The sequence below is a fragment of the Callorhinus ursinus genome, unplaced genomic scaffold, assembly GCF_003265705.2.
Source record: "Callorhinus ursinus isolate GAN/ISIS: 27379988/994484 unplaced genomic scaffold, GSC_fseal_2.0 scaffold52, whole genome shotgun sequence".
In the NCBI taxonomy this organism is placed as follows: domain Eukaryota; kingdom Metazoa; phylum Chordata; class Mammalia; order Carnivora; family Otariidae; genus Callorhinus; species Callorhinus ursinus.
In genome coordinates this window covers 8213584-8237360 of record NW_027397114.1, presented here as the reverse complement: position 1 = coordinate 8237360, position 23777 = coordinate 8213584, and the positions used below count along the sequence as shown (strand labels likewise).

Genomic DNA, 23777 nt, shown 5'->3' with positions numbered 1-23777 from the left:
CATGAAATACTAAAGGAAGCCCTTCAAGCTGAAAGGATATGGTTCCAGATGGTAACTTGAAGGAAAAGCACCATAAAAGCTAATTACAGGAGTAGATATAGAAGGCTATAAATAAATTCTTCTCTTATATTAGTTCAACTAAATTAAAAGACACTTGTGTAACACAGTAGTTATAAAACTGTATTATTGGGCTTTTAGGATAAATATGCAGAGGCCCCTGGGTGGCGCACTTGGTTAAGCGTCCAACTCTTGGTTTTAGCTCAGGTCATGATCTCAGGGTCATGAGATCAAGCCCTGCGTCAGGCTCTGAGTTCAGCAAGGAATCTGCTAAAGTTTCTCTCTTCCTTTTCCTCTGTGTCTCCCTGTGTGCTCTGTCTCTGAAATAAATAAATCTTAAAAAAAAAAAAAGATAAATATGTAACACATGATAATAGCAAAAAGGAGGAGGGGGGAATAGATTTCTTTAGGAGCAAAGTTTTTATATTTTACCAGAATTAAATTAGAAATAATCTAAAATAGATTGTGATGAGATACTTTTTTTAAACAACAGAAAAATTACAGGGGCGCCTGGGTGGCTCAGTCGTTAAGCATCTGCCTTTGGCTCGGGTCATGATCCAGGAGTCCTGGAATCCAGCCCCACATCGGGCTCCCTGCTCCACAGGGAACCTGCTTCTCCCTACCCCACTCCCCCTGCTTGTATTCCCTCTCTCACTGTGTCTCTCTCTGTCAAATAAATAAATAAAATCTTTAAAAAAAATTACAATGATACGCTAGAAAATACCAACTTTAAAGAAGATAGTAAAAGAATAAGAACAAAAGACATGAGACATACAGAAAACAAATAGCTAAATGAGATTAAATGTGAATGACTCGTATACTTAAAAGGCATAGATTGTCAGACTGGATTAAAAAGAAAAACAAGATTCAACTTTATGTTGTGTAAAAGAGGCACACTTTAGATTCAAAGCCACAGATAGGTTGGACATAAATGAATAGAAATACTACATATGTACTAGCCTTGAACAACCCTAGAATGAAATTAAGAATGCAGTTTGGGGCACCTGAGTGGCTTAGTTGGTTAAGTGTCAAACTCTTGGTCTCGGCTCAGATCATGATCTCAGGGGCCTGGGATCAAGCCCACTGTAGTGTCGCAGAGTTGGCTTGAGATTCTTTCCCTCTCCCTCTGCCCCTCCCCCTGCTTATGTTGTCTTGCATTCTCTCTAAAATAAATAAATAAGGGTCGCCTGGGTGGCTCAGTCGTTAAGTGTCTGCCTTTGGCTCGGGTCATGATCCCAGGGTCCTGGGATTGAGCCCCACATTGGGCTCCCTGCTTCAGGGGAAGCCTGCTTTTCCCTCTCCCACACCCCCTGCTTGTGTTCCCTCTCTCACTGTGTCTCTCTCTGTCAAGTAAATAAATCTTTTTTAAAAAAAACTTAAAAAAAAAAAACATTTTGATTCACAATAGCATCAGAAAAAATAAAATAGGGGCACCTGGGTGGCTCAAGTCGGTTAAGCGTCTGCCTTTGGCTGAGGTCATGATCTCCATCCAGGTCCTGGAATCGAGCCCTGAGTCGGGCTTCCTGCTAAATAGGTCTGCTTCTCTCTCTCTCTCTCTCTCTCTCTCTCTCTCTCCCCCCCAAATAAATAAAATCTTAAAAAAAAAGAATAAAATACTTGGGAATAAATATAACAAAAGACTTATACCCTGGAAATTATGAAACATTGCCAAGAAAAATCAAAGAAGACCTAAAAATAAACAGACACTGCAAGTTCATGGTTTGGAAGACTCAATAGTGTTAAGATGGCAGTTTTCTCTAAATTGATCTATGGAATCAATGCAATCTCTGTCAAAATCCCAGCAAGCATTTTTGCAGAAATTGGCAAGCTGGTTCTAAAATTTGTGTGGAAATGCTCCAAAATGACGAACACAGTAAGAGGAGTTAAACTTACTGATTTCAAAATAATATAAAGCTATGGTAATCAAGATAGTTATTGGTGTAAAGATAGACCTATAAAGAAATGGAACGGTATTGAGAATCTAAGAATAAATGTTTACATTTTTAGTCACTTGGTTTTCAATAAAGGTTTTTTTAAACAAATGGTGTTGAATCAGTTGAGTACCTGCATGGTAAAAGATGAAGCTGGGTCTTCACCTCCAACTATATACGAAAAATAATTCAAAATGGATCATACACTTATGTGTAAGAACTAAAACTCTAAAACTTCTAGAATAAAACAGCAGATAATCTTTATGACCTTTGGTTAGGCAGAGTTCATACACAGGTTTCCCCTGCCATCTGAAAGTATAGCCTTCCTGTGAAACCTTTTGTAAGCTGCAATGGTACAAAGCGAAGAGGTGTTACCATTACTCTGTATGGAAAAATTTTTGAACATTCCTAGACCCAAAAAATAATGTCTCCAGCTTTTCTTATACCTGAGGATACATCTTGCTAATAGATGCTCACAGTAAATCAAGATAAAGCACAGATGCTCACAGACACAGTTCAAGGCTGCAGTAGCTTGATACTGAGATGCTGAGCATAGTTCTTGGAGAAGGAGCTCGGCAGTGCTACTCTTCACTGCTCTAGGTTGACTCTGCCTCTTGAACGGCTCACTGTAAAAGCCTGAACACTATTTGTGCTTTTCACCTTTTTTCATAAAAGTGAAAATCCTCTTCAGCTATCTTTGGTTATCAGTTAAAAAGCAGTACCGGTGCATTAGTTAAAAACAGCTACAAATATAGACCTTTCATAAAAGCAAAATGGTATAACACAGTCTTTCAAAAAGTAGGGAATACTTGTATGTGACAACAAAAGCATGATCCATTTTTTTAAAAAAGGTAAATTGAATGTAATCAAAATTAAAAACATTTGTCCTTCAGAAGATACCATCAAGAAGTAGAAGACACAACCCCCAGAATTTGAGAAAATATTTGCAGATCATATAGTCCGTAAAGGGCCAATATATATACAAAGTCCTTAAATATTATAAAGAACCTTTAAATCTCAGTGATAAAAAGACAACCCAAATAAATGGACAAGTCATTTGGCTAGCATGAAAAGACGCTCCTTATTAGTAATTATGGAAAAGCAAATTGAAACCATGATATACCAACTGGCTAAAGTTAAAAAGATAGACAACAGCAAACAATAGTAAAATATGGACACACTGGAACCCTCATACATTGCTGGTGGGAATGTAAAATGGTATAGCCGCTTTGGAAAACAATTTAGTGGTTTCTTTAAAAGTTTAAAATAACTGGACCATTTCCTTACACCACACACAAAAATAGACTCCAGATGGTTGAAAGACCTAAACGTGAGACAGGAGTCCATCAAAATCCTAAAGGAGAACACAGGCAGCAACCTCTTCGACCTCAGCCACAGCAACTTCTTCCTAAAAACATCGCCAAAGGCAAGGGAAGCCAAGGCAAAAATGAATTATTGGGATTTCATCAAGATAAAAAGCTTTTGCACAGCAAAAGAAACAGTCAACAAAACCAAAAGACAACCGACAGAGTAGGAGAAAATATTTGCAAATGATATCAGATAAAGGGCTAGTATCCAAAATCTATAAAGAACTTATCAAACTCAACACCCAGTGAACAAATAATCCAATCAAGAAATGGGCAGAAGACATGAACAGACATTTCTCCAAAGAAGACATCCAAATGGCCAACAGGCACATGAAAAAGTGCTCAACATCACTCGGCATCAGGGAAATCCAAATCAAAACCTCAATGAGATACCACCTCACACCCGTCAGAATGGCTAAAATTAACAAGTCAGGGAACGACAGATGTTGGCGGGGATGTGGAGAAAGGGGAACCCTCCTACACTGTTGGTGGGAATGCAAGCTGGTGCAACCACTCTGGAAAACAGTATGGAGGTTCCTCAAACAGTTGAAATTAGAGCTACCGTTCGATCCAGCAATTGCACTACTGGGTATTTACCACAAAGATACAAATGTAGGGACCCGAAGGGGTACGTGTACCCCAATGTTTATAGCAGCAATGTCCACAATAGCCAAACTGTGGAAAGAGCCAAGATGTCCATCGACAGATGAATGGATAAAGAAGAGGTGGTATATATACACAATGGAATATTATGCAGCCCTCAAAAGGAATGAGATCTTGCCATTTGCAACGACGTGGATGGAACTGGAGGGTGTTATGCTGAGTGAAATGAGTCAATCAGAGAAAGACGTGTATCGTATGACCTCACTGATATGAGGAATTCTTTTTTTTTTTTTTTAAAGATTTTATTTATTTATTTGACAGAGAGAGACACAGCGAGAGAAGGAACACAAGCAGGGAAAGTGGGAGAGGGAGAAGCAGGCTTCCCGCCTAGCAGGGAGCCCGATGCGGGGCTCGATCCCAGGACCCTGGGACCATGACCTGAGCCGAAGGCAGACGCTTAACGACTGAGCCACCCAGGCGCCCCTGATATGAGGAATTCTTAATCTCAGGAAACAAACTGAATGTTGTTGGAGTGGCGGGGGGTGGGAGGGATGTGGTGGCTGGGTGATAGACATTGGGTAGGGTATGTGCTGTGGTGAGCGCTGTGAATTGTGCAAGACTGTTGAATCACAGATCTGTACTTCTGAAACAAATAATGCAACATATGTTAAAAAAAGAAGATAGGGGAAGAATGAAGGGGAGTAAGTCGGAGGGGGAGACGAACCATGAGAGAGGATGGACTCTGAAAAACAAACTGTGGGTTCTAGAGGGGAGGGGGGTGGGGGGATGGGTTAGCCTGGTGATGGGTATTAAAGAGGGCACATTCTGCGTGGAGCACTGGGTGTCATGCACAATCAATCATGGAACACTACATCAAAAACTATTGAGGTAATGTATGGTGATTAACATAACAAAAAATTTTTTTAAAAGTTTAAAATAAACTGCAGCACCTGGCTGGCTCAGTTGGTAGATCATGCAACTCTTGACCTCCGGGTTGTGAGTTCGAGTGCTACCTTGGGTGTAGAATTTACTTAAAAAATCTTGGGGAGCCTGGGTGGCTCAGTTGGTTAAGTGTCTGACTCTTAGTTTTGGCTCAGATCATGATCTCAGGGTTGTGAGATTGAGCTCAGCATCTCCACGCTCAGTGCAGAGTCTGCTGGAGATTCTCTCTCCCTCTCCCTTCCCCTCTCCTCTTCCCCCCTGCTCGCATGTGCTCTCTCTCAAGTAAATAAATAAAATATTTTTTAAAAAATAAAAATTTAAAAAAGTAAAAATAAATTTAACATACAAGTCAGCAATTCTCCATCTTAGATTCTGTACATAAGAAATGAAAACCTATTTCAACCAAGACTTATTTTTGAATAATTATAGCAGCATTGTTAATAACAGTAAAAAAAAATTGTAGCAATTGAGATGCTTGTCAACTGGGAATGAATAAACAAAATATGACATTTCATAAACTGGAATACTATTCAACATTATAAAAGAATGAACTATTGGTACATGCTACAACATGGATGAGCTTCAAAAATATGCAGAATAAAGGAAGCCAGATGCAAAAGTTGACATGTTTTAGGTTTCCATCTTTTTAAATGTCCAGAAAAGGAAAATCTGTAGAAACAGAAAGCCAGTTAGTGATTGCTTGAGGTTGGGTATAAGCAAATGGATGGATTGCAAACAGGCACTAGAGGTACTTTTGGGGTGATGGGAATTCATCAATAGTGTAGTGATGGTTGCACAGCCTTACAGATTTACTGGAAATTACTGAATGTACACTTAAAACCAGTGAATTTTATGGTATGTGAATTATACCATTTAAAGCTGTTGAAAAATACTAGATACAGATAAAATTGCATTATGGTGAAAACTTAGTAATTACAACTTTTCTTTAACAAGAAATTTAATATAGCTCATATCCCTTAGAATAAATGGGTTATATGCTGAGTCTCCAAACTTTCGTTTCTTCAGATATTTTAATTGTTAAGTCATTTGTTGTAATGATAATCAGTCTGTTACTGTGTTGATGTCATTTGTATCTTAATTACTAAATTTAGGGTCACATTCAATTTATTAAATATTTTTATTTAAAAAAATTTTTTTAAAGATTTTATTTATTTATTTGACAGAGAGAGAAAGCCAGAGAGCACAAGCGGGGGAATGGCAGAGGGAGAGGAAGAAATAGGCTCCCCACTGAGCAGGGAGCCTGACGTGGGGCTTCATCCCAGGACCCTGGGATCATGACCTCAGCCAAAGGCAGACACTGAACCAGCTGAGCCACCCAGGCGGGCCCTATTTAAAAAAATTTTTGGCAGAGCAGTCTACTAAAGAGATACAAAGTGTTAAAATCATGGAAACCTGCTGGGAATTTATAATCACAGTTATTACCAGATCTCTACAGTATAAATAACATTCATTGGTTCACCAATTTCTAGGCACTGTGTTGGTTGCTGACTACACAGTGGTGAACTAAACAGGCAAGGTCCTTTCCTCTCAGATCTTATAGTCTGATACAAGGTGCTTTCTCCTCAGATCTTATAGTCTGATATAAGGAGTTCTATACCAACTCAGAACTGGTGCTTTGTGGTTTCATTGGGGAAGAAGCAATCCCATCCTGTTAGGGAGATTGGGAAAGCCTTCATGGCATAGATAGCATGTCCAGTGGACATCAGTCTATTTCTACTGCTAGAATAGGCAAGTTTGGTTGCATGGGTGCTTTAGAGAAAATAGTCTAAACCAAAAGCACATTTGCTTGAAGAGAAGCAAATGGTTTTTAAGTTCTATTTTATTTGTTTTCCTCCTTTGGTTGTACTTTACTATATATAGTTAAACTTGCTTTAGATAATAAAATTTATCATAAACTATAAAAGATGCTTTTGATTTTAATTGTAAATTAAAAATTAAAATTAATTTTAACTGCCCTAAATCCAGAAGTATTAAAATATAAAAACAAAAACAAACTTAAATTTTTGTAATGGTGGAAAAATACATATAACATAAAATTTGCCATCTTAATCATTTTTAAGTGCACAGTACACTCACAATGTTTGTGTAATCTCCAGGACTCTTCATCTTGCAAAACAAAAGATGCCTCTTAAAATCTAAAATAATGTAAGTAAATTTAGCTGCATGTTTCAGAGACCCAACTTAAAAGTGGCTTAAATATGATAGGAAGTTTCTTTTTCTGTCATATGAAGTCCAAAGGCCTTTTGTCTCTGCAGTCATCTACAGGCTTTTTCTAGTTTTCTCCTTATCTTTAAAACTGTGGCCTTCAACTTCATGATAGAAGATGGAGTTCGGTCATCCTAATCACATTTCAAGCAGCAGAAGTAAGGAAGGAGTAACACTTAGGACACTCCTGAAATTGGACATATCACTTTTTCTTCCATCCCATTGGCCAGAACTTAGTGACCTTGCTTTATCTAGCTGCAAGACGAAGTCATCTTTCCATACAGCCATATGTTAGCTAACAGTTGGGAATTCTGTTACTCTAGGAGAATGGATAACTAATACTCTCTGCCAAAGTACTCATTAAATTTTCTGTTTCTTCTATAAAACTGAATCAGATCTTTTAATTTTTGAGGTCGGAAACGATACTCCAATTGAACCAGGAGGGGTCACTGTTGAGCGAGTGCTTTCTTTGTTATTTCCTTTGTTAAACCTACCTGCCATTACAATTCTCAGCTATATAATTTATAGAAAAACAATTACAGTTTAATACAAAGCAACAAAACACATCACTGAGATTTTTTAAAACCTGAATATTTAAGAATGTCCTTATCCCTAGGTAAATGCTGTTGCAGTGTTTGCTTGCTCAGGGGATGGTTTCCTCCCTTGAAACAATTAATAGAGAACAACCTAGTTGCTCTCATGTTCTTCCCATGACCACGTCCTTGTACTTGTTTGTGGATAGATTATAAAAAATACGTAATAAATATATTCCTGTGTTAATACGAAACCAGATTACCTAAGAATGTCACGTGTTTGAACAGTCACTTCCTCTACAACAATTATATCTAAAATCTTTCACAAGTTTGTTGTAGTTCATTATATCCTGGACCTAATTGGTTTTGACAACCTTTATATTTTGCATGAAAAACCAAAGTTTGGATTCAGCTGAAATAGTAAAATACCTAAAACATATATTCTGTTGCTTCTGTGAAACGTTTATTTTACCAGCAATGCCATGAACTGGAGAGGAAGCCGTATGGGTTTCCTAGAAAACATTTAAAAATATCGTGTCTACCTCTAGGATTATTTTCTAACCTCCAGTGTTATGTCACTTCAAATAATGAAATATTCTGATTATTTTTTTTTCTTTCAAATTTTTTTTATTGCTATGTTAATCACCATATATTACATCATTAGTTTTTGATGCAGTGTTCCATGATTGATTGTTTGTTCATAACACCCAGTGCTCCATGCAGAACGTGCCCTCTTTAATACCCATCACCCCACCCCCCTACCCTCTAGAACCCTCAGTTTGTTTTTCAGAGTCCATCATCTCTCATGGTTCGTCTCCCCCTCTGACATACTCCCCTTTTCTTCCTCTCCTGTTATCTTCTTCTTTTCCTTTTTTCTTAAAATATGTTGCGTTATTTGTTTCAGAAGTACAGATCTGTGATTCAACAGTCTTGCACAATTCACAGCGCTCACCACAGCACATACCCTCCCCAAAGTCTATCACCCAGCCATCCCATCCCTCCCACCCCCAACCACTCCAGTAACACTCAGTTTGTTTCCTGAGATTAAGAATTCCTCATATCAGTGAGGTCATGTGATACATGTCTTTCTCTGATTGACTTATTTCACTCAGCATAACACCCTCCAGTTCCATCCACGTCGTTGCAAATGGCAAGATCTCATTCCTTTTGATGGCTGCATAATATTCCATTGTGTATATATACCACCTCTTCTTTATCCATTCATCTGTCGATGGACATCTTGGCTCTTTCCACAGTTTGGCTATTGTGGACATTACTGCTATAAACATTGGGGTGCACGTACCCCTTCGGATCCCTACATTTGTATCTTTGGGGTAAATACCCAGTAGTGCAATTGCTGGATTGTATGGTAGCTCTATTTTCAACTGTTTGAGGAACCTCCATACTGTTTTCCAGAGTGGTTGCACCAGCTTGCATTCCCACCAACAGTGTAGGAGGGTTCCCCTTTCTCCACATCCCCGCCAACATCTGTCGTTCCCTGACTTGTTAATTTTAGCCATTCTGACGGGTGTGAGGTGGTATCTCATTGAGGTTTTGATTTGGATTTCCCTGATGCCGAGTGATGTTGAGCACTTTTTCATGTGCCTGTTGGCCATTTGGATGTCTTCTTTGGAGAAATGTCTGTTCATGTCTTCTGCCCATTTCTTGATTGGATTATTTGTTCTTTGGGTGTTGAGTTTGATAAGTTCTTTATAGATTTTGGATACTAGCCCTTTATCTGATATGTCGTTTGCAAATATTTTCTCCCATTCTGTTGGTTGTCTTTTGGTTTTGTGGACTGTTTCTTTTGCTGTGCAAAAGCTTTTTATCTTGATGAAATCCCAATAGTTCATTTTTGCCCTGGCTTCCCGTGCCTTTGGCGATGTTTCTAGGAAGAAGTTGCTGCGGCTAAGGTCGAAAAGGTTGCTACCTGTGTTCTTTAGGATTTGGATGGACTCCTGTCTCACGTTTAGGTCTTTCAACCGAAATATTCTGATTATTTATACAACTGTAATTCATTGTCTTTCTGTCTTTTTTTTTTTTAAGATTTTATTTATTTATTCGACAGAGAGAGACACAGCGAGAGCAGGAACATAAGCAGGGGGAGTGGGAGAGGGAGAAGCAGGCTCCCCGCTGAGCAAGGAGCCCGATGCAGGGCTCAATCCCAGGACCCTGGGATCATGACCTGAGCCGAAGGCAGACTCTTAACGACTGAGCCACCCAGGCACCCCTTGTTTTTTTTCTTTAAGTAGGCTCCACACCCAGCATGGAGCCCAACGTAGGGCTCAATCTCACGACACTGAGATCAAGACCAGAGCTGAAATCCCGAATTGGATGTTTAAGCAACTGAGCCACCCAGGCACGCCCAGAACTGTAATTTCTTAAATCCTGAGATGTGCAGTCTGCTTCATCTGGTCCATTGGTTCTCACACTTTAGAAAGCATGGGCGTCACGTGAAGGGCTTCTTATACTATAGATTGCCCTTTCTCTCCACCTCCTCACCCCATTTTTGATACTGTAGGTCTGGGGTACAGCCCAAGAATTTGCAGTTCTGATGAAGGTCCCACTTGATGCTGATGCTACTGGTCAGATGACCACAGGTTTTGAACCACTGATCTTACCCTTTCTTGGAACTTGGAGTAGAATATATATGTGCAGAAGGGAGAGGAGAGATAGGTAAATCTGGACAGATGTCCTATAAGCCTGGTGTTTTCCAAATCCTCCTGGGACACTGTCTATTCCTTTTTCCCTTCATTTCATGCTCCCATAGAGACAATACCATTCAGTCTTTTTTTTTTTTTTTTAAGATTTATGCATTTGAGAGAGAGCATGTGCTCACATGCACAGTGAAGGAGGGGCAAACAAGCAGACCCCGCAGGGAGCCCGTCCTGGGTTTGATCTCAGGACCTGGGGATCCATGACCTGAGCTGAAGTAAAACCATTCAGTCTATATAGACTGATGCAAGGAAAGAAATTAGTTGTTGGGTGTGATTTTTGTTCCTTTTTATCTCTAGAGTTGTAAAGTCATGTGAATGATGTATGGCAGGTTTATATTTTTTAACAGTTTAATTACTGTGTATATTCAAGTGAGCAAAGTGCCGTATGAGGTGAGATGTGTAGCATTTAATAAATATACGTTGAATATACAAGATAAAGAGATTAGCATTTCTAATATATAAATGATTGTCCTTTTGTGAATTTGAGTTGGGCAGAGTCTAGTAGATTGGGTGTTGAGTGAGTCTATCTTGTACATAAAAAAATTTTTTTCCAAAGATCTTAAGATATATGTTGTGTGCTATATAACGCTGAAAAGTCTCCCAGATCTCTATTTTTGATACTTTAGTTTTCTTTCTAGACATTGTTATTTATGTCATCAACCCTTGATTATTCAGCTTTTTAAATGGGTTATAATTCCCCCAAGTGTTCTTTTCTGTAAGTGTACCCGGAGAGGAGTGATCATGGTGTAGCATCTTAGAAACTGTATCATTTGAGAAGAACTTAAACTTGTTTAGGAGGAAATACGATGGCTTCATTTTGAAAGACTGCCTTGTAGAAGAAGGATATGTTGGGGCGCCTGGGTGGCTCAGATGGTTAAGCGTCTGCCTTCGGCTCAGGTCATGATCCCAGGGTCCTGGGATCGAGCCCAGCATCGGGCTCCCTGCTTGGTGGGGAGTCTGCTTCTCCCTCTCCCTCTACTGCTCCCCCTGCTTGTACTCTCTCACTCTCTCTCTCAAATAAATAAATAAAATCTTTAAAAAAAAAAAAAGAAGGAGGATATGTTTTTTTAATAGCTTCCACTAATGGGTAGAAATTACAGGGAAGCAGATTATTCTTTGATGTCATATAATTTCCTGAAACATGTCACTGTCAGTCAACAGCTTTTATTATAAGATTTTCTGTTGCAGTGAAACTTGATAGTCCAACTTTCCATCACTAAGTCCTTTTGCTTCTTCAAAAATCCTTCTTTCTCCTGTTTATTTTCTTTTTTAATTTTCACCAGCCCTGTAATCTTACAGAGACCTGCGTCATCTTTTACTTGAACTATAATTTCAATGTAGTCTTAGCTTATGTCCTTACTACCAATCCAGAGTTTAATTTCTTTAGGTTTCTCTTCTCTACAGGATTATTTCAAATTTCTAGCCTGATATACAAGTTTCTTTCATGACCAAGCCCCACTCTCCACATAACAGTTCAATTTATTTTTTTTAAGATTTTATTTATTAGAGAGAGAGACAGCGAGAGAGGGAACACAAACTGGGGGAGTGGGAGAGGGAGAAGCAGGCTTCCTGCTGAGCAGGGAGCCCAATGCAGGACTCGATCCCAGGACCCCTGGATCATGACCTGAGCCGAAGGCAGATGCTTAACGACTGAGCCACCCAGGCGCCCCAGTTCAATTTATTATTAAGTTCCTACCATGTATCGGGCTCTGTGCTCAGTCCTGGAAATATGTTGGCAAATATGAAAGCCCTGGTCCCTGCCCTCACAGAGCTTTCCGTTTAGCTGGAGGGTAGGTTGTTATAGTTATTAAAAAGTATGTTTTGTAATTACCCTTTGAATGTCTGAGATTGAGGTGGAAGTACATTCTGTCTGTTACTTTCCTATCCCTTCTCTTGCATTACTTTTTCTTCTTTGAATCATGAAATGCTAAGGCCTTCATGTATGACTCCATGCTTTTAAACATCTTATCTCCCCCCTTTTTTCCTAGTTAATTAACTTCTGGCCTTCCTTTAAGACTTAGTTTAGAGGGCGCCTGGGTGGCTCAGTTGGTTAAGCAACTGCCTTGGGCTCAGGTCATCATCCTGGAGTCCCTGGATCGAGTCCCGCATTGGGCTCCCTGCTCTGCAGGGAGTCTGCTTCTCCCTCTGACCCTCCACCATCTCATGTGCTCTCTCTCATTCTCTCTCTCTCAAATAAATAAATAAAATCTTAAAAAAAAAGACTCAGTTTAGATGTCAAGGCATGAGCAGAATTAGTTATTTCTTCCCTTGCTCTCATATACCTCTTGTCCTTTATCTCTAATAATTAATAAAGTATTTACTTATTTGTGTTTATTATAGAGCAAGAGCTCCTGAAACACAGAGATAACATCTCCTTTTCTCTGTATCTCATTGCCTGTGAGAGAGTCTGATTTGAGGGTGTTCAGTGTTCATTGCATGAAGTCAAGAAGCATCTCTGTAATACGTAATAGCAGGGACTGAGCATCTTTCCCTCAGCTTCAGTGACGTGTGTTTGCTGTTATTACTCTGCTTTTTATTGAGTATAGGTATTTGGTTTTTTATGTAGATTACTACACAAACTTACAGTCTTGATGTCCTTTATGGAAGAAATGGTGACTCTGTTTAAAAGTACCTATTGTGGGTTTCTTGATTAATTTGTTAAATGATCATTTGTGTGCCTCAAGAATGCATGTAGTGGTGGTTATTAAGCATTACCAGTTTTCTGCATGTTATGTAAAACTCAGAATGTTCCCTGTCCTAGGATGGTTTCTGAGCACCTCCTTGAACAAGTAAATGTGACTTAGATTTGGAGAATCACCTTATCCTAATGGCATTTTTAAATGGCCACTGTGCAGTGATGTGATTTTAAGCAAGTAAATCTTTTGCAATTCCGTTTCCTTACGAGAAAATGAAGATTAAGGATAGTATGAAGATTCAGTACATTCGTACATGAAAAACACTTAAAGCAATACCTGCCACATAATGTCATCCTTCTGATTGCTGTTAATTTTTTCTAAAGACAGGGAACAAATTAAATGTCTCAAAGATGTTTTTCAGCCTAAAGAGTCCCTAAATATATGACTTCAGCTTATAATATCCACTATACTTATTCACCTCTCTCTTTAGAGGATTGCCTCTAAACTTTGAGTTGAACATAATAAAATGTTAAGTAACATTAAATGATTTTGTTTTTGCAGATGTTCTCAAATAGTGATGAAGCTGTAATCAATAAAAAACTTCCCAAAGAACTCCTATTACGGTAAGTCTGAATGCTAATTTTAGCTTGGTGTTGTGTGTGTGTGTGTGTGTGTGTGTGTGTGTGTGTGTGTGTGTGTGTGTATCATATTTGCCTATTTAAAATTTTTAGACTTATTGCTAATTTTTGTCTATGTATAGGAACTGGATTATCTGAATTTGTAAATTTATTGATTCTTTTGTCATACAGTCTTGACTCTGCACTTTCTAGATATGAATCAAAATTTTAAATGTTTAATTTAAAAACAATTTTCTCCTACCTGATTTGTACCTATATTTGATTTTGTTTACTAGTTTTCCCTTGCTCTATGCTTCTATATAATGTGAAAGAGATAATATATTTTATTTTATTATAATGCTGATTTTCTTGAAGTGATTCTAATCCAGCCCTTTGCCCCACTTCCCATTCCCAATATCAGATATGTCCATGAAGTGACTTGTATTTGTGACAAAATATCACATATACTGAGGCGCTGTAGAGAAGAGTTACAGCCCTTTACTTTAAGGGTAAAAAGGTAGCAGGGGCATGACTGGCTCAGGTGGTGGAGCATGAGACTCTTGATGTCAGGGTTGTAAGTCCAAACCCCATGTTGGGTGTATTTAAAAATAAAATCTTAAAAAAAAAAAAAAAGATAACAAGGTAAAAGTTATTTGAAGTTCTTTCTTGTATTACAGTTACAATTTTATCCTCCTTATTTTTAATAGGTAAAAATTACATTTGGATCACCCACAACATAAAACTCACAGCCCCCAATTTATATACATCTGACCTAGGTATTGCCTAGGAAAAAAAAAACTAGGGGAGTTATTTCACAGCCCATTTATTTGGGCACTTTTTTTTAAAGATTTTATTTATTTGAGAGAGAGTGAGTGAACGAGAGAGACAGAGAGAGGGCACAAGTGAGGGGAGAGGCAGAGGGACAAGCACACTCCCCACTGAGCACAGAGCCCGACGTGTGGCTCAGTCCCAGGGCCCCGCGAACATGACTTGGGTCAAAGTCAGATGCTTAACTGAGCCACCCAGGCGCCCCTCTTTGGGTACTTACTCATGCTATTGTTTGTTCACTGATGTAGAATACCATGATTGAGAAAGAAAGGTACGTTCTCTTTTGCAAATGTTAGAAGTTAACAAATTGTACTGAGGTACATCTGCCTCTTGCTCTTAGCTGCTCCTGCCCCAGCCCAGAACCAGCCCAATCCCCGTTCAAGGTGCAAAATAATCTCACACTAGCACTGGTGAAGAAGAATATTCTGGCATTTCAGAGGATTTGCACATCTGAGTCCTTCACTATATTGGAAGTACCTTGCAAGCAGGGACTGTTTTCTTATAAATATTTATGTAATATCTTATACATTGGAGATACTAAGAAAAAAATAATGGAATTAAACTTGGAATGGATTTTTTTCATGGAACCAATGCTTTTGTACATGCTGGTTGACTATAGTTGAAATAATAGCAATATACCTTAGGCTACCCAAGGCTATTGGAGAATGTTTCCTGGATATATTGAGTATCCCTCAAATGTCAGCAAAATTTTAGCTATCTTAAGGAGAAATGTTTTTAAATGGGTCATGTTTTTTAGTGTTATTATAAACCAAGTACACTAAGACATACTTCAATTTTTTTTTATAATGACATTAATTTGTACTATAGTAGTTTACCTAAAGACTCAATAAGATTCAGGGAAATTATTTGATTCTTTGGTAATTAGCTGCCCCCTGTTATGGTTTACATTTTTATATTTTATTAGAGTTTTTCTCCATGAAAGACAGACATAAAGGCCACATACTGTATAATTCCATTTATATGAAATATGCAGGATATAGACAGATCCATGGAGATAGGGTTGCCAGGGGCTGTGGTGAGGGGTGATAGGGAGTGACTACTAATGGGTATAGGGTTTCTTTTGGGAGTGATGAAATGTTCTGAAATTAGATAGTGATTATGGCTGCACAACATTGTGGTTATACTAAAAACCACTGAATTGTGTACTTTTTAAAGTACTTTTTTACCCTTTTAAGGGTAAATTTCATGGAATGTTAATTCACTCTAATATATGTATAATTTGTATAAATTTTCAATTTATAATTTATAATACATTTTTAATAATACAGTTGTAATAAAATATGCAATTGTATAATAAGTGTTCATGATATAATTTAAAGTAAAAAATGCAGGGACACCTGGGTGGCTCAGTGGGTTAAGCATCAGGTCATGATCTCAGGGTCCTGGGATTGAGCCCCATGTCGGGCTCTGTGCTCAGTGAGGAGTCTGCTTGTCCCTCTGCCTCTCCCCCAACTCATGCTCTCTCTCTCTCAAAGAAATAAAATCTTTGAAAAAATTCAGCCCATATGATAAACAAATGCAGTCTATTGCTCTATTTTATGTTGTATATGTTCACTAATTCTTCAACCATATCCTATTCTTGGTGATTTATTGTAACAAAGGTTTTGTAGATATTTTCTTTGATGCTAGTGTTTCTTCCTTTAAATGCAGTCCCAAAGACAGCATGAAGGGTAGACTAATAGGTGACTTCTTAAGTGGATGATTTGTAGTCTTCTATCTGTTAAGAGTGACCCTACTTGAGGCATTTCTTCATAGCCATTAGGTTACTAGTGATTACCTCTGATAAAATGGTATTGAAGAAGCAGGTAATTCACTCTATACTTGTTTATTTAACAAAAACGTTTTTTGCTGAAGACAAGAATAGCAAATAGAAAGTTATTACAGTAATCTTTACTGGGGGAAATGATGGCCTGAACCCCATTGGAGGGATGGGCCCTATCAGATTTTTAAGAGCTGGGACTGGCAGTATATTGCTGATTGATTTGATGTGATGCTAATGAGGGTATTGGGAAGAAGGCAAGGATGGTGCCCCAGTTTTTTGCTTTCTGCCAAGTGAATGGTGGGAACACTCACTAAGATAAAATAGGTGGAAGAACAGGGTTAATTGAAAGAAAATAATGAAAATGAGTTCAGTTCTGGTACCTGTGGATATCCAGGTGGCAATGCCAAAAGGCAGATGTATATACAATTCTCAAGCTTAGCAGCATGATTTAAAATTCATATGTATATAAAGACATGAAAGAGTAAGAAATTGTGTATATTTAGCTCTTTTTGGATTTACTAGTACCCATGGGAAATAAAGAAAACAGGAAGAAATACAAGGCCTCTCAGACACAGAAATGAAGAGCTTCAGGGCCAAAACATCATATAGAGTGGCAACATTTGGGTCAGGTTTCCAACCAGGCTCAGTGAGACACGTGGTGTCATCACCTGGTGATTGATTTAGTAAGAACTCTAGAAAAGAGCTATGTATGGCAGATGTTGAGGTTTGGCTGAATGTCCAGATTAATTGTACTCTTATACATTCACTCTTGGCTTAAATGTTCTATATTAAGGTAGTTGAAGTCTTATGAGTTAGCAATATTTCATGCATATCTTAATCTAATATATATGTAAATCAGTATGTCAGCTGTAAACTCTGGAACCCATTTTATTGATACTCATTTATTTGTCTCCAGAGTACTTGAGATGACTTGGATCAGGAGCAAGTATAATAAATACAAACTATGAGGACCATGACAAATATTTTTTTTTAAAGTAGGAAACCAAAACCAGAAAGGAAGCACATGTACTCTTGTAAGAGTTTACACAGTTGCTATAGATGGGTATCACATTTAGCTTTAAATTTTCTTGATAGCATAAATGAAATAATATTCTTTTTTATTTTTAAGATTTTATTTATATATTTGACAGAGACAGCAAGAGAGGGAACACAAGCAGGGGGAGTGGGAGAGGGAGAAGCAGGCTTCCCACCGAGCAGGGAGCCCGATGTGGGGCTTGGACCTGAGCCAAAGGCAGACACTTAACGACTGAGCCACCCAGGTGCCCCAGAGAAAATAATATTATTTTTTTTTAAGATTTTATTTATTTATTTGACAGAGAGACACAGCGAGAGAGGGAACACAAGAATGGGGAGTAGGAGAAGGAGAAGCAGGCTTCCTGCAGAGCAGGAAGACTGACACGGGGCTTGATCCCAGGACCCTGGGATCCATGACCTGAGCCAAAGTCAGATGCCCAATGACTGAGCCACCCAGGCGCCCCTAAAATAATATTCTTAACAGAAAAGAAGAAATATATATATTATACCATAAAATCAGAGCTCTTTCTAGAAAGCACTGCTTTCTAAGAGAAATTTCTCAAATGAGAGTCTACTTAACATTTTGTGGATAAAGTTCCATAGCAAATTCAGTCACAGATTTCATATGGTCACATCTTGTAGAACCTTTGTAGTAGTTAAAAAACAAAATAATAACATGTAAAAATAAATGGATGCTTCTGACAGTCCAGTTGATCCAACTGGATCTATCCAACTGATTCTATTACTAGCAAGTAATAGAAACTCTGAAATGGGCTTACACAGTAAGGGAAGTTATTTCATATAAAAGGAAACACAAAGATCAGGCTGCCTACATCCCAAGGTTCATTTGATTTATGGGATCCCCAATGTCATCAGCAATTTTCTGTCTGTTCTGCTAGAAGCTGTATCAGCTTGGTCCTAAAAACTGTTCTTTATGGGCACAGGATGGATCCCAGCAAATATTGGATCAACATGTATCTTTGTTCACTCTGAGGGGAGAGATAGGCAACCATTTATACTCCTATAAAGCCTCTTCTCAGATCTCATTAGCCCAAATTGGCTTAGGCCTGAACCAATCACTGTGACAGGTTTAGACTAATTAACTGGGCTGAAGTGGATGTTGGAGAGTCAGTTACAGTGCCTACCACAGATAGAATATAACATACTTAAAGGAATCATGAATGTTCTTCAAACAATCTTCTATAAATCTCACTTATCTTAGCTGGAATTTTCATAAGATTAGGGTAGCACAAGGATTATATTTCTTATGAGGTCCTGGAGTCAAAATATCCTTAGTTGTGGATTGATGATTGATTCCTGTACTTCAAACCAGGTGAACAAGTAGATTTGTCATCCTTTGATGGAAAATAAAAGGCCTAACCATGACAATAAAGCACTACCCTACTTTCGCATTGAGTTTTATTTCCTCAAGAAAAAATTATAAACTGGGCGCCTGGGTGGCTCAGTTGGTTAAGCGACTGCCTTCGGCTCAGGTCATGATCCCAGGGTCCTGGGATTGAGTCTCGTGTCGGGCTCCCCCTGCTCTGCGGGGAGCCTGCATCTCCCTCTGCCTCTGCCTGCCACTCCCCCTGCTTGTGCTCTCTCTCTCTCTCTCTATGTCAAATAAATAAAATCTTTAAAAAAAAAAAGAAAAAATTATACAACTATTTCCAGCATGTCAATAAATGGTTAATGAAGTGCTCAAAATTCTGTACCACATAGCATAGCAAGATGATTTTTGTCTAGAAAGTGTTCATAGAAGGTGATACTGCCAGTTGCTCAAATAGTCACATAAACACACACAAAACCCTCATTAACATTCCTGTAGAGCTTCTCATTTAGAAAGACAAAACTTCCCTGTCAACTCAGGTCTAGTTAATAATTTAAGTAGTTGTTACTTGTACACCTGAAGAACTAAATGATTTAGTGTGCTACATGGGATTACCAGATATGAGTAGATTAGGTTTGCATAATTTCTGATCCGTATAATCTTGGTTGAATAGTTAACTGTAAGTAGCTGGATAGAAGACCAGTTGTCTGATGTGTCCTCTCCAGATTTGTAACAATAAGATAATTTAAAAAACACCTAGGATACTTATTTTTCTATTCTTTATGGCCAGGGGTATGCATCTGGTTTATTTAGGAGCAGTTTTGCATTGAGATTCAAGTTAAAAAGGAGCCAAAAAGCACAGCCCTAATTTAAGAAGTTGAGATGATCTGAGCTCTTGGTGGTTATGTCTGCCAACTCTGATTCACTTCTAATATGGAAGTATGTCCACATTAATAACCAAGTATGTATAGAGAGCTCTTATAACTTAATCTGTAACAGATTCTTGTCTAAAGAGTCAATGCTCTTGTCCACAATAGCTACAGATAACATATATTGCTTTTAGCAGAATTCCCCACAAGATGATGGATGATAACCATAATGTTATAATTATACCTGAAGTCCTCTCACTTAAAGCAGGGGCCTAGTAAACCTGCATCTGGTAGTTAGATAATAAAGACACTAGCATACAGTTTTAATGAACAGTTCGTGCAAACTGATGGTCTCTTGTGAGGAATGAGAAGTTTCCAATTTTGAAAATGTGGTGTAGTTTCTGTCAGACAGTAGGCAAGTATCAGAACCCTAAATTCAGGGGCTCCTGGGTGGCTCAGTCTAAGTATCTGCCTTTGGCTGGGGTTATGATCCCACGGTCCTGGGATTGAGCCCCACACCCGGCTCCCTGCTCAGCAGAGAATCTGCTTTTGCTGCTCCCCCTGCTTGTGATCTCTCATGTGCTCCCTCCCTCAAATAAATAAATAAAATCTTAAAAAAAAAAAAAACCCTAAATTCAGAGCAGGCCTTAACACATCATATGGCCAAAGATCTTCATCTCGTTCCTTTAAATTTTTTTTAACAAATAATATGTAAATTACTCATTAGCCCAACACTTTGAAAAATACAAAGAAGTAAACAACTGACTTCCTTAATCCCTGCTTTCAGTATCCACCCACCCCCCAAAAAAAGCCTATTCTCCCCTCCAAAGGTAGCAGATATATCCACTTGTATCTAGATATATTACATGTACAATATTAATATGTCTTCATGTATCATATTTTTATATTTTTCAAAAATGAAGGGTGCCTGGGTGGCTCAGTTGGTTAAGCGACTGCCTTCGGCTCAGGTCATGATCCTGGAGTCCCGGGATCAAGTCCCACATCAGGCTCCCTGCTCAGCAGGGAGTCTGCTTCTCCCTCTGACCCTCTTCCCTCTCATGCTCTCTATCTCTCATTCTCTCAATAAATAAATAAAATCTTTAAAAAAATGAAAACATGATATAAATACTCTTCCACAACTTGTTTTTGTCATTTAATAATCATTGACCTCTTTTTAGGTCAGTTCGTGTAGCATTACCTCATTCTTTTATTTTATTTATTTATTTATTTATTTTTAACTTTTCATTATTTCAAATAATGCTGCCATGAACATTCTGTAAACCATTTTTACTCCTACTTTTGCTTCTGCAGGTTGTAATATGTCTATCTTTTAGGGCATCTGGGTAGCTCAGTTGTTAAGCGTCTGCCTTCGGCTCAGGTCATGGTCCCAGGGTCCTGGGATCGAGCCCCACATCGGGCTGTCTCCTCAGCGGGAAGCCTGCTTCTCCCTCCTCCACTCCCCCTGCTTGTGTTCCCTCTCTTGCTGTGTCTCTCTCTGTCAAATAAATAAAATCTTTAAAAAAAAAAAAAGTATATCTTTTATTTTAATAGACACTGTCAAATTACTCTTAAAAAAGTTGTACCTATAGATATCCCCATTATGTAAATGGAATTATCCAGTTATAACCTCTCCAGGACCACTCTACGCTTTTTTTTTCTTTTAAAGATTTCATTTATTTATTTGACAGAGAGAGTTAGCGAGAGCAGGAACACAAGCAGGAGGAGTGGGAGAGGGAGAAGCAGGCTTCCATTGGAGCAGGGAGCCTGATGTGGGACTCGATCCCAGGACCCCGGGATCACGACCCAGGCTGAAGGCAGAAGCCTAATGACTGAGCCACACAGGTGCCCCCACACTGTACGCTTTTTAACTTTTTTTTTTTAAGAGAGGGACGAGGGGGCAGCGGGAGAGGGAGAGAGAAATCTTAAGCAGGCTCCAAGCGTAGTGCAGAGCTCGACACGGGGCTCAATCTCTCAACCCTGAGATCAAGACCTAAGCCGAATTCAAGAGTTGGATACTTAACTGACTGAGTCACCCAGGTGCCCCTATGCTTTTTAACTTTTTTTTTTTTTTTTTTTTTTTTTTTTTGACAGAGAGAGAGCCAGAGAGCACAAGCTCGGGGAATGGCAGAGAGGGAGAAGCAGGCTCCCCGCTGATGAGGGAGTCCTGTGATCCCAGAACCCCAGGATTATGACCTGAGTTGAAGGCAGACGCTTAACTGAGCCGCTTTTTAACTTTTTAAATAAGAATTATATTAGGAGGTGTTGCTCAAGAGGGTTTGGGATATTTGTCATAAGACTGTGAAGCCAAAGGAAGTTGGGAATAAATCCTTTTTTAGAGAACCATACTGTAGGTAGCCATATCTCAAAATCTACTTTGAGTATTGATTTTAACAGCCAGCTCCTGTGTTCTCCAGGGATTTAGTATTAAGGGTTTGGGTTTGTTTTTTTCTTTTTCTTTTTTCTTTTTTTTAAGATTTTATTTATTTACCTGACAAAGAGAGACACAGCAAGAGAGGGATCACAAGCAGGGGGAGTGGGAGAGGGAGAAGCAGGCTTCCTGCAGAGCAGGGAGCCCGACACGGGGCTCAATCCCAGGATGCTGGGATCATGACCTGAGCCGAAGGCAGATGCTTAATGACTGACCACCCAGGCGCCCCTATTTTTTTCTTTTTTTGTATGGCAATGAGTTTTATGTAGAATTAGACCCTGTTTTCTTCCACATGATGTTTTAGTGTCTTTTTGCTTCCTGGTATTCTTTATCAAGGGTGGGGAAGGCGAGGTCTACTTTGCTTAAACCTGGGCAGCCTAAAGCCAGTCCAGTCTTTCAATAGTCTGTTGATAAGAGATCAGAAAAGACTTTTATTGAAGCAATCAAGAGGATCCTTAGACAATAGCAGACCCTTCATTCCATCTCAGTTTTCTTATCTCTTTGATCTTAACCATTCTGGTTATCAGGGCAGGGCCCCTGGCTGGCTTAGTGGGGCAAACAAATCTTAATCTCAAGAGTCATGAGTTGGAGCCCCACATTGGACCTGGACCCTACTTTTTAAAAAAGAAAAAAATACAACATAGTGATTTGACAATTGCATACATTATGAAATGCCTACCACCGTAAGTGTTGTTATCATGCATCACTTAACCATTCTGGTTATGGACATAGGTATCTCAGGAGGAATTATGTAAAGGGTTAAAGTGTGGAGAAAAGGACCACTGTCAACACGCTCTAAGGTACTTAGCCTTAAGATGATGAAAAGCAGGAAGATGCTCAGTATAATGTAGTTTATTATGCTGGCTTATTATATAGATGCTATAGATATATATTTATACATGTACTGATTTTTTTTTTTAACATTTTATTTATTTGACAGAGAGAGACACAGCGAGAGAGGGAACACAAGCAGGGGGAGTGGGAGAGGGAGAAGCAGGCTTCCTGCCGAGCAGGGAGCCCAATGCAGGGCTGGATCTCAGGACTCTGGGATCATGACCCAAGCCAAAGGCAGACCCTCAATGACTGAGCCACCCAGGCACCCCTGTACTGATTTTTTTTTAATTTACCTTAACATTATGATATTTTGAAGAATAAATGCTCATTGTGAGCCCCCCACCAAAAAAACAAAAACATCTCTCTGGCTAAAACCCTGGCAGCGTATCCCAACAATTCTTATATTCAGGTCTCTAAAGATAATTATCTCCACTGTCAAGTATGTAGAATAAGTAGAAATCAAAGTTTACAAAATAATAGACATTTAGGCCGACTAGTATGGAGTGGTAGAAGGGACTTAAGCACTGAGGCTTATCATTCATCTTACTAGGGAGCCAAATCAAGGCTGGAAAGACCAAGCTCTTTTTACATGAATACAGGAGCATAGTGGCTATATTTGTCTTCTCTCTTTTTAATGTACTGCAGTGTCAAAATTCAGGTGAAAACCTAACTCATTTGGGATCTTGATATTCAGAACCCCAGTCAGTGCATTCTAAGAATGGAATTAGGATTGTTGAGATGTGTGCTTCAGAGAGTCTCCTAGGTCTGCATTTGGCCTCCAGCCTGATGTTTCATGTCTGTCTGTCTATAGTGCTTCCTTTTGTGGAGAAAAGGTTACTGTAGTCTAACTAGGATCATTACCTGTAAAGCTGCTCGCCTGTGTCCCGCCAGGTGTAATAGTATATTTATACAAATTGCTCAGGGGTTAGTGATGAGTTTGCAGAAACAGGATCTTTAGATTATGAAATTCCACATACAGGTATGATATAGCAGAAGACAGGAAAAGGCAGGGGCATTTCAGCAATTCAAGGATGATTGTTG

General features: G+C 38.9%; 1 protein-coding gene across 8 annotated transcripts in view; it reads left to right on the top strand.

The window, feature by feature from the left end:
* Positions 1 to 23777, top strand: part of FBXL20 (F-box and leucine rich repeat protein 20) — a 106306-nt gene that overhangs the window by 43758 nt on the left and 38771 nt on the right. For all 8 annotated transcript variants that reach the window (XR_012375565.1, XR_012375564.1, XM_025859171.2 and 5 more), the window contains exon 2: positions 13574 to 13635. Coding sequence is in view for 6 of the 8 variants with exons in the window: in XM_025859171.2 (XP_025714956.1) it covers positions 13574 to 13635 (62 nt within the window). In the remaining 2 variants the exon portion in view is untranslated. The remainder of the gene's footprint in view (positions 1 to 13573; positions 13636 to 23777) is intronic.